This window comes from Citrus clementina, unplaced genomic scaffold (genome assembly GCF_000493195.1).
Source record: "Citrus clementina cultivar Clemenules unplaced genomic scaffold, Citrus_clementina_v1.0 scaffold_7, whole genome shotgun sequence".
In the NCBI taxonomy this organism is placed as follows: Eukaryota; Viridiplantae; Streptophyta; class Magnoliopsida; order Sapindales; family Rutaceae; genus Citrus; species Citrus x clementina.
The window spans coordinates 5357203-5374823 of NW_006262075.1; the positions used below are offsets into that span (position 1 = coordinate 5357203).

General features: G+C 31.5%; 1 protein-coding gene and 1 pseudogene across 2 annotated transcripts; both read left to right on the forward strand.

Annotated features, from left to right (window-relative positions):
* The first annotated feature begins 2280 nt into the window (after positions 1-2280).
* On the forward strand, positions 2281-6184 carry LOC18037635 (protein DETOXIFICATION 27). Of its 2 annotated transcripts, XM_006426239.2 has the most exons (8): positions 2281-2778; positions 2983-3524; positions 3676-3762; positions 4184-4240; positions 4895-5133; positions 5259-5377; positions 5875-5964; positions 6084-6184. In XM_006426239.2, the coding sequence occupies exons 1-8, from the start codon at positions 2464-2466 to the stop codon at positions 6120-6122; spliced, it is 1488 nt and encodes a 495-aa protein (XP_006426302.1). In that variant the 5' UTR covers positions 2281-2463; the 3' UTR covers positions 6123-6184. The 2 variants fall into 2 exon arrangements, with proteins under 2 accessions (XP_006426302.1, XP_024037146.1); XM_024181378.1 differs by lacking the exon at positions 4184-4240.
* A 6936-nt stretch (positions 6185-13120) lies between these two features.
* Positions 13121-17621, forward strand: LOC18037636 (annotated as a pseudogene).

Consider the following 17621-nt stretch of genomic DNA (forward strand, 5'->3'; position numbering starts at 1 on the left):
AAGTTATTTGTTCAATACATATATGCTGCGTTTACTTTTTGGATTGGAGTGGGAATCCTGAGGAGTGGGAATCCTTGGATTAGGAGTGTGGAGTGGGAGTGGGAGTGGGACTAGGTTGTTTACTTACACTAGAATGAAAGCATGGAATAGAGATCAGAATCCAATTTATGTGTTTACTTTGTCTTGGATTTGGAGTAAATAATTTCAAATTATAATTTTATCCTTATTTAAAGAATTATAGTTTTTAATTACAAAACTAATAAAAAATATATTTAATGAATAATATTTATTTTATTATATTTGTAAATTTATTATAATTATTAATATTCTTAATTATGAACAATAAATTATTAATTTTAATATAAAATGAAACCTTATTTTATTTTATTTAATATAATTATATTAAATTTATTATTATATAAAATAATAATATAATATTATTTAGTACAAAATTAATATTTTCTTAGAATAAACTATTTATTATTATTAATATTAAATAAATATAGTACTATTATTTTTAAAATAAATATAATAATATTATATTTATTAATTCTCTATTAATGTAATAATATTATTTTAAAATAATTTTAACTTAGAATCAATGTAAATTATTATTTAGTTAAATATAATATTATTATTCAAATAAATATTATTTATTTTATTTTATTAATTATAAAATATTAAATTAAATTAAATTAAATGAAATGATAAAAAGGGGAGAGGTGGGAGTGGATTCCCACCCCCACTCCCCACTCAAAAAATGAGTGGGGCCTATAAAATGAAATTCTCAATCCGTGACCATTTTAAGCAAGTAAACGCTGAAATAGGAAGAATCTACACTTCTTACTCCCACTCCAATAAGTAAACACAACCATAATCCATCGACTGAATATGAGACGACACAGATCCTCAGATGCAGTATCTGGAACTGTGCTTCCCTCCACGTGTGAGAAGGATTCACATGACTTGTGGCCTAAACAGTAATTCCGACTTCAGTAAAAAATAAAACATAAACAAAAAGCAGAAACGCATGTGGCAACATAAACTAACAAAATAATTCATCATTATAGCGGTAGGCCGAAGGCTAGTGTAGTGTAGTGGCCCTCTTTTTACCTGCTGTCCGCTTTTCAGTAGTGTACTTTTTGCTAATTTCTCTATTTTGGAATTTGGATAGCGAAAGAGCGTTAAAAGTAATATGTTTATAGGCGAGGAAACTTTGTGCCGTCCCTTTCTTTTTCGTTCACATATAAAAGCAATCATCCTTTCCATACTGTCTACCTACTTACATGTTTTATATTTCAAATTGGAAAAGAAAAGGAAAAAAAACCCCTCAAATCTCGTGATCCGTGGGTAGGGATGCCAACGGCTTAAGTACTGTGCGAGAATGTATATGACTTGACTGTACCCGTATTTATTCAGTAGAAAATACCTTCACTATCAGTCTTTATCTGTCGTGGACTTAATGGATAAGTCCGGAATTTTTTGATAAAAATTATAAGTACACGGTTGTTTTAGAGTTGTTATGAGGTAGAACACGAATTTTAATCATGTATATAAAGTGATAAATAATAAAAATATAGAGTAATTTTAACATAGTCGGGCTCAAATTATAATTACTTGTCTCGTCCCCTATCCCTATATTCCTTTTTTATTTTTTAACTTCAGCATATGGTTGAAAAAAAAAAGAATGATATCTTAACTATATAGCTATAGATGCATGTAACACTTTACTTTTAAAAAATTATTTTCAATCTCAGATAAATATTAATTATAATTTAATGATTGTTAAATTTAATTTTAATCAATGTGTTATTAAATATTTAGATCAAAAGTTAAAGTCCCCACTTTAACATTTCTTTATTTAATGTCAACTAATCTTAATTTGACTAGAATAAAATTTTAGATAGTTTAATAAATATTTAATCCATTAAATACCTAAAAAATCTTTAGGCTGTTGTCGTGGACATTATTATATTGGCTTTTTCCCTTCAATGATTAATGAATGCTTCCCGTGCATGCCAGATGGGCTGTGAGTGGCACCTCGCTATTTTATTTTATTTTTTATATGACAAAAGAGATACAACTCTAATTTGTTATGACCACAAAAGATATAACTCTATTTCAAAATTACATGTGGCTCGTTATAGTTTCTTCAATAATTTTAAAGGGATCTCCTAAGTTAAATTTTATGTATCTTATATTCATTTATATAAATATTATAAATAGTGCATAGTGTGAAACTCACTTATTATTTGTATGAATGAGTATAAGATAGGTGAAATGTAAGTTAGAGTTGGACATTTTAAAGAGGTTGCATTAAATCGCAACCCCATCTGCTGTATAAGTCAGGAGACAGCCCCATAAAGGGCGACTAGCGTGTTCTCTCTCTCTCAACTCTGTCTCTGTGTCAAAATAGATCCAAAGAAATCTCCGCCGAAATCCAACAGATAGAAACTACCAGGCATGCCTAGTAACGGTGAGAAAGAAGGGACAAATGTTCCCTTGCTACAAGATTCAGCTTCGACAAATGTTCCTTTGCTACAAGATTCAGCTTCGACGGCTCCATCGCCAGACGATTCAGCTGGAACTCTTACAAGAAGGTTTTGGATTGAATCTAAAAAGCTGTGGCACATAGTTGGTCCAACAATCTTTAGCCGCATGGCCTCTTACTCTATGTTTGTCATCACTCAAGCATTTGCTGGTCATTTGGGTGATCTTGAGCTTGCTGCCATCTCCATTGCCAATACTGTGGTCGTTGCTTTTAACTTCGGCCTCTTGGTAATTCTCTTCCTTTCAGTCAATATAAAATACAGTATTAATTAGCTAAGTTAATTGGTCAAAGAGGAAAGTAAGATGGTGGAAAGTTTCCGTTTCCAAAAAATCAATCTGGATAGTAATTTAATAATAGGTCATTCACTTTATCAGCAGCTTCGTACTCTGTTTGTGATTATTTATTTATTTATTGGTTTATATATGTTCTAGCTGGGAATGGCAAGTGCGTTAGAAACTCTGTGTGGGCAAGCTTTTGGGGGCAAAAAGTATTACATGTTGGGCGTCTACATGCAACGTTCATGGATTGTGCTTTTCATATGCTGTGTTCTGCTTTTGCCTCTGTATGTTTTTGCCTCTCCAGTATTGAAGCTATTGGGCCAGCCGGATGACGTGGCAGAGCTGTCTGGGGTTGTCTCTCTATGGTTGCTACCAGTTCATTTCAGCTTTGCTTTTCAGTTTCCTCTGCAGAGATTCTTGCAAAGCCAACTTAAGACTATGGTGATTGCATGGGTTTCTTTGGCGTCTCTGTTGGTACATCTTCTGGTGACTTGGCTGTTTGTGTACAAAATGCAGCTTGGTTTGATTGGCACAGCCATCACTTTGAGTTTTTCCTGGTGGGTTTTGATTTTTGGGATGTTTGGATACGTTGCTTGTGGTGGGTGTCCTCGAACATGGACTGGATTCTCCATGGAAGCATTTTCTGATCTCTGGGAGTTTGTAAAACTCTCTGTTGCTTCTGGTGTCATGCTCTGGTAGGCTTTCTTAAACACATATATATTTGATTGAATCTATGAAGTACAGGAATCGATTTCAATACATTTTTTTATATTAATCCTTGATTGTTTAGGGTTTCTTTTGATTCCTAATTTCTTATCATTACTTTTCTGCATTTTAAATTCACAGCTTGGAGAATTGGTACTACAGAGTATTAATATTGATGACAGGAAATCTTCAAAATGCAAAAATTGCAGTGGATGCTTTGTCTATATGGTATGTCTATCTTTTATATTTATATACATATATATTATATATATAATATATATAATATATATGTATATATATATATATGTATGTATGTATGTATGTATACTCAATTTAATAATAATAATACTGTAGTATTTCTATTTGGAGTCATTGTATTGTCCTGCTTGGCGCTATTTTTATATTACTGACTTACTGTTGCTTGGAAAAGGAAAAAAAATCAAAGCGATAGTGTAAAATCTTGCAATAAACAATTATTGATCCATCAATCTCAGTGGAAAGTAAAATAATTTTTTGTATCTGCTATTGTTTTATTTCAAAACAAAGAAAAAAGGAAAAGAAAGAAAGAAAGAAAGAAAGAAACTCTTAATTTACTGTAATGTCTTGGTTGATTTGTGTGCTGAGATTGTTTGTCTGACTCATTTTGCAGCATGTCAATTAATGGGTGGGAGTTGATGATTCCTTTATCCTTCTTTGCTGGAACCGGGTAACACCTGTCATCTCCCTTGACTCCTTATCTTTTCCAAAACTTATGGTTGAGCCTATACCAAGTGCAAGGCCTCGGATTTTGGCTTGTTCTAATCTATGATCATTGTATCCATTGATGTTTGACAAATTCATTTAAAGAGGTGGGACAAATAACTTATTGCTTAGCAAGAAAATGACAGCTGGTCTTTTTTTATGCCCGGTGCAAAATAGCGACCTTCACATTTTAATATTCATCAGTATGTCCTCATAGAGTGGTTTGGTTTAAAATTTGGGGAAAAAATAAAAGAAGAAAAAACACCAATGTCCCACAGGATAATTACCTAAAAATTCAAGTAAATAATATGCTTGTGAGATAGCTTTGCAGCATTGGATTAATTTTTCTACTGCTTCTTGACTTTCATTCTCCCTGATGAAATGTGTTTCTTTTAATATCTGACCTGAATGATAGACGAGTATGCAACCAATTTGCATAACTCGGCTGCATGTTTTTCAATATATACCTACATATATATATGTAATACACCACAGATGTCCCACCTGATAATTACCTAGGTATTCAAGTAAATAATATGCTTGTTATATTATTTTGCATGTATTTGGGACACAGATAGATTAATGCTTGTAATGATATTGATATGTATACTGCATCCAGGGTGAGGGTTTCAAATGAGCTTGGAGCTGGTAATGGGAAAGGAGCCAGATTTGCTACTATAGTATCAGTGGTGACCTCGATTGCAATTGGTGTCTTCTTCTTTATACTGATATTGATTTTCCACAATGAGCTTGCCTTGATATTCTCTTCGAGCGAAGCTATCTTGCAAGTAGTAAGCAAAATGTCAATCCTCTTAGCGTTCACCATTCTACTCAACAGTGTTCAGCCAGTTCTCTCAGGTAATTAATCTATAGCCTAGAAATTTGATTTAGTTTGACTTTCTCTTTTTTAGAATGTGTGTCCAATTCACTCATTATATATTTTGCTAGATTCATGCTTTTGTTATGTCAATTTATTCTTAAAGGGGTGGCTGTGGGATCGGGATGGCAATCGATTGTGGCATACATAAACTTAGGGTGCTACTATTTGATTGGAGTTCCCCTTGGAATTCTATTGGGCTGGGTCTTCCATCAAGGTGTCATGGTATGAATATTTGAACTTTTGTTTGGCCGCATGTCCTTTATGTGACTGAATTAGTCAAAGCCATACTCACAATCCAAAAGGACAAATAGGAAACGAAACTTAAGAATAATGTATGTTATAAGCATCAATATGAGCTTTGCTTATTTATAAAATAAAGAAACCATAACCTTAGCTTAGCCATCATTACATGCTTTTATTGTGAGCACAATCTCATGTCATTAAAAATCATAAATAAAGTTAGAAAATATATTCAGAATTTGATTTTTTTTTTTTTTTTGAAGAACTAAAAAAAGGCTGGAATCTAGATTTCGCAATTTTTATACTTTAATTGGATTAACAGGCCCAGCTAACCTATAGTTTCTAAAGTTGAAAAATTAAAAATTTGGGGCCAAATTGTCTAAAGTTTGAGAAGCTTCAAAGAGACAAAAGAATAAGCATATTTGATATTTGGTATCACCTATAGTTTCTAACATTGGAAGCTACTGTGAACACATCAGGGAATTTGGGCTGGAATGATATTTGGCGGCACTGCAGTCCAAACCTTGATACTAGCCATCATTACCATGCGGTGCGACTGGGATAGAGAGGTACCTCCATTCCTTAAAAATCTTTTTGGAGTCGTCGTCTTTTAGTATCACAACTTGGGATGAATTAGCTTAGCCTTTAACTTTATGGTTTTTTTTTCTTTTTTTTGGTGAATCTTTAGGCGGAGAAAGCAGCCACGGCTTTAAGGAACATAAAATAAGAGAATCGATCCGGGCCAAGTTGGTTGGAAATGCTAGTAAACCTTTTTTTTTTGGGGTCCTTTATAAAAAATCAAGAAATGTTATAATTTTCCAAACAATTATTATTTGCTGAGCTTTGGGTGAAAAAGTTTCGATATTTTAAGGAAGCAGTTTCTGGGTATTGTATTGTGGTGATATTTATCGGGGCTATTTTGAAATTTGGAGAAGTGTGGAGTGAAATAAAGTTATTAAATTTTGCTATATCAGTTACTGTATAGAATGTAGCCCCCACCCATACATTTATATTTTTTATCGTGTATTTGTAATTTTTTTTTTTTGAAAGGGTGTATTTGTAATAGTTGGTAACTAAAAGAACTTTATTATTTTTATTTTGCAATCTCAAAATAATTGACAATAAAAAAAATAGTAGATTCTCCTTAAATTTACAAAAAATTAATTCCTAGTTAAATATGATAAATTTGGGATTTATAATTTAGGGGTGGTCACGGATCGGATTTTACAGCTTGGACATCAATTTATATTTGATTCACGATTTTGCGGATTATAAATTTTTAATCTAATTCAATCTACGAATTGGTGAAATTCAATCCATACGTTTGTGGGTTGGTTTTCGAGTTAAAATTTTTTAATTATGTCCTATCTATGAACTAATTAAATACAAAAATTATTTTTCTACCGATCAAATTTAAAATTAAATAAGATTTAAATAAATTAATTGTTTAAATAAAGTTAGAAAATATATTCGTTAAAAAAATTTCATTTGTTTAAATCAGTACATGAAAATTAACTACTTAAGAAGTTATATATTTTTATTTTATATTATTACCGGATGATATACAATATGATGTTAATGTAATTATATTTTAATTCATTTATTTATTAGTAAGTATAATACTAATAAGTATTATTACCTAACTATAAAAAATTATTACTTAATTTTTTATTAAGTAAATTTTTTTTATTCTTTTTGCGGATTCACAGATTTTTTTGAATTTACAGAAGTAAATCTATATCCAATCCAACAACCCACATATTCGATTTTGACGGATCGAATTTTTATAGATTATACGGATTGAGCGGATCGGATTGGATTTTGAACACTCTTAATTTATATGTAAAGATGTATGTTTGAATTATATGAAAGGACAAAATTAAAACTTAATACTTTTAGAAAAACTACTCTTTCAAAATCTATTCTAAGATGGCATAATTTTGTTAAACGTGATTTTAAAAAATTTATCAAAAACTAAAATTTATTTGTAGAATCTCAAAATATCCTGAACCTCACGACAAAATTCTACTGATATAAATAGCTTCACTATCTATCTAAATTTTAATTGTTGTAAAGTTGGCCTAATTTGTAATATTCCTATTGTATTTATGAATATAGCTGTAATTCCTTTTGAAACTAAAATAAGCACAATTCTTTAAAAGGATTCTTTTCATTAATTTGAATTTTCAGTTAAGTTATGAACACAAGATTTATTTTTTATTGAAGATGTATAATTATTAAAAAATTTAATATTAATATACAAAAATAATTTGTAAAATTATATAGTATAAATTTGTAAAAAAAAATATTTGCTCCTCTATTTGAATTTAGTGACCATTCATTCTCATTTGATTTGGAGTAAATTAAACTAACAAATTGTTCAAAAAAGGAAAATTGAGAAGGATTGATTTGTTAGGGATTTTAGGACATATTTTGTTTAAAGAAATATAGAGAAGAGAGGAGAGGAAAGGAGGGGAAAAAAAGAGAGGAGAAAAATGAACTTTTGTTGAACCGAACAATAAAAATGAGATTAATTGTCCTCTTTTTTTCACTCATTTTCAACCAGGAAACTATCTTCAGACATCCCAACCTTCATCTTTACCAAAAAACCACCTTCTGCAGAGATCTGATATTGTTTTGGGTTGAATCAAGATCATACCAAAATACTTATAGTTACTTTTCGGTGATTATAAATCACAGTTTGGAGAATTAGTACAACAGAATATTGATATTGATATTTGGCGGCACTGCAGTCCAAACCTTGATACTAGCCATCATTACCATGCGGTGCGACTGGGATAGAGAGGTACCTCCATTCCTTAAAAATCTTTTTGGAGTCGTCGTCTTTTAGTATCACAACTTGGGATGAATTAGCTTAGCCTTTAACTTTATGGTTTTTTTTTCTTTTTTTTGGTGAATCTTTAGGCGGAGAAAGCAGCCACGGCTTTAAGGAACATAAAATAAGAGAATCGATCCGGGCCAAGTTGGTTGGAAATGCTAGTAAACCTTTTTTTTTGGGGTCCTTTATAAAAAATCAAGAAATGTTATAATTTTCCAAACAATTATTATTTGCTGAGCTTTGGGTGAAAAAGTTTCGATATTTTAAGGAAGCAGTTTCTGGGTATTGTATTGTGGTGATATTTATCGGGGCTATTTTGAAATTTGGAAAAGTGTGGAGTGAAATAAAGTTATTAAATTTTGCTATATCAGTTACTGTATAGAATGTAGCCCCCACCCATACATTTATATTTTTTTATCGTGTATTTGTAATTTTTTTTTTTGAAAGGGTGTATTTGTAATAGTTGGTAACTAAAAGAACTTTATTATTTTTATTTTGCAATCTCAAAATAATTGACAATAAAAAAAAAGTAGATTCTCCTTAAATTTACTAAAAATTAATTCCTAGTTAAATATGATAAATTTGGGATTTATAATTTAGGGGTGGTCATGGATCGAATTTTACAGATTGGACATCAATTTATATCTGATTCACGATTTTGCGGATTATAAGTTTTTAATCCAATTCAATCCACGAATTGATGAAATTCAATCCATACGTTTGTGGGTTGGTTTGCGAGTTAAAAATTTTTAATTATGTCATATCTATGAACTAATTAAATACAAAAATTATTTTTCTACCGATCAAATTTAAAATTAAATAATATTTAAATAAATTAATTGTTTAAATAAAATTAGAAAATACATTCAAATTTTTAAAATATAACACTAAAAAAAATTTCATTTGTTTAAATCAATACATGAAAATTAACTACTTAAGAAGTTATATATTTTTTTTATATTATTACCGGATGATATATAATATGATGTTAATGTAATTATATTTTAATTCATTTATTTATTAGTAAGTATAATACTAATAAGTATTATTACTTAACTATAAAAATTTATTACTTAATTTTTTATTAAGTAAAATTTTTTTATTCTTTTTGCGGATTCACAGATTTTTTTGAATTTACAGAAGTAAATCTATATCCAATCCAATAACCCACAGATTCGATTTTGACGGATCGAATTTTTATAGATTATACGGATTGAGCGGATCGGATTGGATTTTGAACACTCTTAATTTATATGTAAAGATGTATGTTTGAATTATATGAAAGAACAAAATTAAAACTTAATACTTTTAGAAAAACTACTCTTTCAAAATCTATTCTTTTTCAAAATCTATTCTAAGATGGCATAATTTTGTTAAACGTGATTTTAAAAAATTTATCAAAAACTAAAATTTATTTGTAGAATCTCAAAATATCCTGAACCTCACGACAAAATTCTACTGATATAAATAGCTTCACTATCTATCTAAATTTTAATTGTTGTAAAGTTGGCCTAATTTGTAATATTCCTATTATATTTATGAATATAGCTGTAATTCCTTTTGAAACTAAAGTACGAATAATTCTTTAAAAGGATTCTTTTCATTAATTTGAATTTTCAGTTAAGTTATGAACACAAGATATATTTTTTATTGAAGATGTATAATTATTAAAAAATTTAATATTAATATACAAAAATAATTTGTAAAATTATATAGTATAAATTTGTAAAAAAATTATTTGCTCCTCTATTTGAATTTAGTGACAATTCATTCTCATTTTATTTGGAGTAAATTAAACTAACAAATTGTTCAAAAAAGGAAAATTGAGAAGGATTGATTTGTTAGGGATTTTAGGACATATTTTGTTTAAAGAAATATAGAGAAGAGAGGAGAGGAAAGGAGGGGAAAAAAAGAGAGGAGAAAAATGAATTTTTGTCGAACCGAACAATAAAAATGAGATTAATTGTCCTCTTTTTTTCACTCATTTTCAACCAAGAAACTATCTTCAGACATCTCAACCTTCATCTTTACCAGAAAACCACCTTCTGCTGAGATCTGATATTGTTTTGGACTGAATCAAGATCATACCAAAATACTTATAGTTACTTTTCGGTGATTATAAATCACAGTTTGGAGAATTAGTACAACAGAATATTGATATTGATGACAAGAAATCTTCGCAATGCAAAGATTGCGGTGGACACTTTGTCTATATGTCATATCTCTTATATGTAATTATGTATACTCAATTAACAATAATATTGTATTTTTATAATTGTAGTTTTTGTATTATAATCATTCTATGATTTTATTGGTTAGGTTATTCTAATTTAAATTTCTGACTTAAACTTTTGACATAAATCTTAAGCCTTTGATTTTAAAAAAATCTAATAGTGAATTAATAACTATTTTAAATGTTACTTAAAATTTTAATGCAAATCTTAAATTATTGATTTTAAGCATTTCAATCGTAGATATTAAAAATTAAAGTAACAAATATAAGTTAGAATAATACCACCCCGATTTAATACTTCACTCTTATTTTAATATTTTTGTTTTTAAAAATATATATATATAAGAACAAAGCAATGGTCTGCAATTTTGCAATAAATAATTAATTAATTCATGGCAATGTTTTGGTTGATGTTGGTGCTGACATTGTTTGTCTGACTCATTTAATAGCTGGGTGTCGGTGGCATTTGCTGGTTCCTTTCCTTTTTTGGTGGAACCGGGTAAGACCAGTCATTTCCCTGGATCCGCATGGCATTGGGGACCTAAACAGTCACAATCACGTGTTTCCTTCCTGTCTCATTTGGCATTGGCAATGTAAACTACCCAATTTAAGTGAGAAAAAGCAGGCCGGTGGCCCTTCTTTGTACCTGCTTGTTTCTTTTCACATTACCTTTTCTTAATTTGTTTACCTGGTAATGAAAGTGTTAATTTGTTTTTTCTGGTATTAAAGGGAAAACTTTGTGCCGACGTAAATCTGCAAATATGCGTTTACATGCAATGACCCTTTTCCTAATGTCTGCCCACTAGCAAAACTTTGTGCCTTTTCTTTTTTTTCCCCCTCATTAAGGTGGTATATTTCTAATTAGAAAAGGATAGAAAAAATCCCTCAAATCTTGGTATTAATTTACTAGAGAAAATTATAGTGTAATAGTAGTACCGTATCACCCTTACACCCAATCGTTAGATCTCAATAAATTTATCTATTCAAATTGATCCAACGATTAGATGCAACAGTGATACGGTACCACTGTTACACCGTAATCGAATCTTAATTTACTACCATAAAGAAGTATTATTGAATAGGTCCCAACCAAGGTACTGTTGTTAAGTGGGATTTGAAAACGACTTGCCTTAATTGGTATTAATTTACTACGATACGTCTACCAACCGAGCTTTTGTTGTTTAGTGTTGAAAACGGCTTGTATTCGCTATTTATGAACCAAATACAATGAAGCATGCAACAATCGATAGATTAGTTGTACATCCAATTTTCACATTTTTTTTCTTTTTCTCGAGATTCATTAAATGCAAAATTTGATTAAAGAATTTAATATAATTTCAAGTGAATAAGATGGGTTTCACAGAATTGAACCAATTTGATATCTTTTCTAATAATTACGTTGAACCAACTTGACTTCTTTTCTAATAATTACGATTTGTTTACGTCTCAATCGTACATCTCACAACAAGAATATATAAGTTGGATTCGAAACTCATGCAAGTGAAGGAGCTGATTTTTTTATCCTAAGATGAATTTATAGTTGTAGAGAATTTTACAGTGTTGACTGATACTAGAGTCAGCTTGGTTACCTGCAAAAGTCACTCCAACATCCAAAATAGTAATTGTCAAGGCTAAAGAATAAGAAAGAAGAAGAAGAAATTAAGAGAAGATGCTTGAAGTAGATAATGTTTTTACAAAGGCCGAAGACCTTTGCTCTTTTAAAGATTGGCCTCTATTTATAAATGATAGATGATGTGGGAGTATGGTTTTGCCTTGAATCTATTCCCAAGGATAGGTGTCACCTATTATTACTTTACACGTGGACACATATTTGACTATGAGAAAATATACATATTTATTGCATATGTGTTTATTTCTTTATTCTTATGACTTTGGACGTACTTTCTTTAAAATATGAATTTCAGAACCAATATAAGTCTGGTTCCTTCTCTCGTAATTTTCTTTTTAAATTCCGAAGAAATTTTATTTTAAATATTATTTCCCCCGAAATGTTTTTTTTTTTTAAAAAGAGTGGATACCTGGTGCAATGTGTTGCCTTCAAATATGACACTTATAGTCTAGAACCATGTTGAACTTAGCCCTTTCTTCTATTCTTATTTTCCTTTGTAATTTACTTAAGAGGTCGACTCAAAATGTCTTCTTATTTGAGATGATCATTCTTGAGTTAATGAAAGGAACACGTGGCGAGACGTGGTTCCTTAGGGAATTGGATGCCTATAGTAAGTGATATCAAGATTAAGTGTAGTATTGTTATTATAGGAACTAAGAAAGTCAAATTAATTAGCCTGCAGTATAGCCATATTATCGAAAAGTATAGTGTTGGACATCTTAAAATTTTTCCTTAAAATTTAATATCAAATATATGACATTTATCAAATGGATGATGTGATAATATAATTATTTCACTTAAAACTTATAAAAAATTATTAATCAATATTTAATGAATTACTTTACATGTCACATTGCTTAAGAGTAATTTTTTCTTGTTCCTTGGATCATGAATCAACTTATTTTACTGAGCTCATGGAGATAAATTTGGTGGCGACGTTAACCTATATATATCGACGAGAAAGAATTCCTTTTTTTTTTCCGGCGTTAATTGAAAAATAAATGGAAAAACACGCAACACAGTATGATTTTATTGTTGCTGCGGTCACGGTATGTAATCCTTGTGGGCAAAAATCATCTTTTTTTTTTTTTTAATACCACTCTATTTCAACGTTACACGTGACCCAATACCTTTGCTTCAATAGTTTGTAACTGGTCGCACAAAATCATTGCACCAGCTGCTGCTATATAAATATATAAGTCATCCGACACGCTCAAGGATGGCGCCAATTCTCTCTCCCTCGGTCCGGTGGAAATCTCCGTAGAAATCTAATAGAAAGACTACCAAACGTGCCTGGTAACGATGCGTTAGAAGAAACAAACGTTCCTTAGCTAGAAGATTTAGCTTCGACGGTCCCATCACAAGATGATTCAGATCAAAGTCTTACAAGAAAGTTTTGGACTGAATCCAAAAAGCTGTGGCACATAGTTGGTCCAACAATCTTTAACCGCGTTGCCTCTTACTCTTTGTTTGTCATCACTCAAGCATTTGCTGGTCATTTGGGAGATCTTGAGCTTGCTGCCATCTCCATTGCCAATAATGTTGTCGTTGCTTTGAACTACGGCCTCTTGGTAATTCTATTCCTTTCTGTCAATAGAAGTTTCGTTATTAGCTTAATTAATTGGTAAGAGAGGAACTTAAAATGGTGGAAAGTTTCCGCTTCCAAGAAAATCAATCTGGATAGTATTAAAAATTAGGTCATTCTTATTTGGTCAGTTTCTTACAACTGTTTAACTCTGAGTGGGCAAGCTTTTGGAGCCAAAAGTTATTACATGTTGGGTGTTTACATGCAACGTTCATGGATTGTGCTTTTCATATGCTGTGTTCTGCTTCTACCTCTATATCTATAGGAAAATGCTTGGTAAAGAGAAGCACGAGAAAAAGATGAGAGAAATAAAGTAGAAAAGGGTAGAGAGAGAATGAGTAGGTAGAGAGAGAAGATAAAATTCTCTCGTGCTTTATGCCTCTCCAGTATTGAAGCTATTGGGCCAGCCCGATGACGTGGCAGAGCTGTTTGGGATGGTTTCTACATGGCTGATACCGCTTCATTTCAGCTTTGCTTTTCAGTTTCCTCTGCAGACATTCTTGCAAAGCCAGCTTAAGACTAAGGTGATTGCATGGGTTTCTTTGGCGTCTCTGTTGGTGCATATTTTTGTGATGCAGCTTGGTTTGATTAGAACAGCCGTTACTTCGAATTTTTCTTGGTGGGTTTTGGTTTTTGGGATGTTTGGATACGTTGCTTCTGGTAGGTGTCCTCTGACATGGACTGGTTTTTCCATGGAAGCGTTTTCTGGTCCCTGCGAGTTTGTAAAACTCTCTGTTGCTTCTGGTGTCATGCTCTGGTAGGCTTTCTTGCTGGAGGTAAGACCACTCATTTCCCTGGACTCCTTTTCTTTTCAGCAACCTATGCCCTAATGCAACACCTCACTTGTTTCCTAGCATGTTCGGTTCGAATCTCTATGTATTGACTAATTTATTCACTTATTAATTTTCTTCGTGTCCATAACGGTTCTCCATCTTGAGAAATTCCTAATATATGTCGGCTGAAAGTTGGTCTTTAAATCTTTCATGATCATAGAAGATATTCTTCGATTAGTGTATTGAATTTATTTCTATTCAACCTTTGTCTTTAGAAAGAAAATGGATGGAGTAGAAGAAGAAGCATTCCCTTGAATTTCATGATCTAAAACCAGATAATAAGTTATAATAAAGTCTAAAATCATCCGATCATAAAACACTTCTTAATTTTAGGGTGGTTATCGGTCGGGTTGATATACAACCCAACCCAACCCACAAATAAAATGGGTTGAAAAAATTCAATTCCACCCAATCCATTACATATTTCATCCCAATCCAACTGCGGGTTAGATTAATTGGATTGGATTTTTGAAAAAACTCATTTTTATAATGTAATTTAATATTGAATAAAAATAAATAAATAAATTGAAAAAATTAAAAAAACACAATATTAAAATTCTTACAATAAATCCAACATTTCAAAATTTAACAATTAAATTATTAGTACATAATTAATGAAAAAAAAGTTTATAAATTTAAAATCTTGTTTAATGTAAAACGCTATATATATATACACGAGTTGACAGATGAATTTAACAACCCAAACCCAACCCAACTCAATTCGTATATTTTATCAATCCAACTCAAACCGTAAAAATTTATACGGATTGGGTCGGTTTCACGGGTTGGGCAGGTTGGTGTCCACCCCTTTCTTCTTTTTTATTGTCTTAGTTTCTCCGTCCAGAAAATATATCAAACATCGGAGAAGTGGAAATCTATGTGAAGGGAAAGAAATGTTAAAACTTAATAGCGAAAACTTGGTCAAAACAGTGGAAAGAAAAAATATGTTTTTTATTACCTATTAAGAGAAAGTAAAATGAATAAATCTCAATTTTTCAATGTCTCCCCAGCCATGCTTTGTTTGAAGAACACTTGGACCCCGCAGTCACTGTAGAAGTTTTTAACTCGAAGAGTTCAGGTTAGTGGCTGAAGTTCCACCGTGAATATATAATTGAAAAATACATGCAACCTGTAGCCGTGCTTTGTAGTAGAACTAATTTTCTACTGCTTCTCTACTTCTATTATTCCACATATAGATCGAATAAGAGATGTGTGCAAGCAAGTTGCATAAAAGGTCTCTGCATGCTTTAATATTCATCAGTATGTCCTCATGGAGTGGTTTGGTTTAGAACTTAAAAAGAAAAGCACAGATGTCCCACCTGATAATTATCTAAAACGTTCATTCAAGTAAATAATACGCTTGTGATATAGCTTTGCATGTATTTGAGACAGAGATATATTAATGCTTGTAATGATATGTATCCTGCCTCCTGGGTGAGGGTTTCAAATGAGCTTGGAGCCGGTAACGGGAAAGGAGCCAGATTTGCTACAATAGTATCGGTGGTGACATCAATCGCAATTGGTCTCTTCTTCTTTATACTGGTATTGATTTTCCACAATGAGCTTGCGTTGGCATTCTCTTCGAGCGAAGCTGTCTTGCAGGTTGTGAAAAAATGTCGATCCTCTTACCATTTACCATTCTGCTCAACAGTGTTCAACCAGTTCTCTCAGGTAATTTGTTATAGCTAATAATTTAATTTGATTTGGTTTCCCTTTTTTTGTGTGTCAACATTACTCATTATATTTGCTAAATCCATGGTTTTCGTATGTCAATTTATTCTTAAAGGGCTGGCTGTGGGATCCGGATGGCAATCGGTTGTGGCATATGTAAACTTAGGGTGCTACTATATCATTGGAGTTCCCCTTGGATTTATGATGGGTCGGGTCTTCCATCAAGGTGTCGAGGTTATGGATACTTGAACATTTTGCTTGGCTGCATGCTCTTTACGTGACTGAATACCTCAAAGGCATAGTCCCAATCCAAAAAAGACATGTAGAAAACCAAACTATAGAACCATATATATTAAAAGCATCATTTTGAACTTGGCCATCATTACATGCTTGTATTGTATGAGCACAATCTGGTGTCATTAGAATTCATAAATAATTAAAGTAAGAAATATATTCAGAATTTGATTTTTTTTTAGAGGAACTTAAAAAGGTTGGGATCCAGGTTTAACAAATTTTGTACTTTAATTGGATGTGACAAGCCCACCCCATCGTAAATTTAGTTTTTGAGAAGCAAGAATTAAAAACGTATACCCCTTCTAAGCGAGATGGTTTATTTTATTTGTTATTGCTAACTTTAAATGTGATCAGACAAAGAATATGCATATTTGGTACTTACTAGTAATTTCTGACTTTGGAAACGAATGTGGACACCTTAGGGAATTTGGGCTGGAATGATATTTGGTGCCACTGCAGTTCAGACATTGATATTAGCCACATCATTACAATGCGATGCGACTGGAATAAAGAGGTAACGAGTCCTTCAATCTTTAATTTTTGCGGTGATTGTCCTTTAGTATGGATTAATTAGCTTAACTTTTTCGGTGCCACTGCAGTTCAGACATTGATATTAGCCACATCATTACAATGCGATGCGACTGGAATAAAGAGGTAACGAGTCCTTCAATCTTTAATTTTTGCGGTGATTGTCCTTTAGTATGGATTAATTAGCTTTAACTTTTTTGGTGCCACTACAGTTCAGACATTGATATTAGCCACATCATTACAATGCGATGCGACTCAAATAAAGAGGTAACGAATCCTTCAATCTTTAATTTTTGCGGTGATTGTCCTTTAGTATGGATTAATTAGCTTAACTTTTTTGGTTTCAATGGTGAATCGGTAGGCGGAGAAAGCAAGCACGGCTGCAGCCTGCAAGGAGTGCAACATAAAAAGAGTGGATAAGAGCCAGTTTCAGAAGAGCGTTAAAGTTAAAATATATAGCTGGCTTCTAAACTTTATTATGCGAGTCTTCAAAATAAATGCATGTTCAGCGTACTTTTTAGAATACAGCCTCACCAATATAAAGTACTTTTGCTAGTGTATTTCTTTTTTTCTTTTTTTGATAAACTGACAGTGTATTTCTAATAACTGGTAA

What these genes read in the sequence shown, in the direction of transcription:
- LOC18037635 (XM_006426239.2), top strand. Translation starts at nt 2,464, where the DNA reads ATGCCTAGTAACGGTGAGAAAGAAGGGACAAATGTTCCCTTGCTACAA. An exon ending in GTGGATGCTTTGTCTATATG is followed by an intron (nt 3,763 to 4,183) that starts GTATGTCTATCT and finishes CTCATTTTGCAG; the next exon opens with CATGTCAATTAATGGGTGGG. An exon ending in TCTTCCATCAAGGTGTCATG is followed by an intron (nt 5,378 to 5,874) that starts GTATGAATATTT and finishes TGAACACATCAG; the next exon opens with GGAATTTGGGCTGGAATGAT.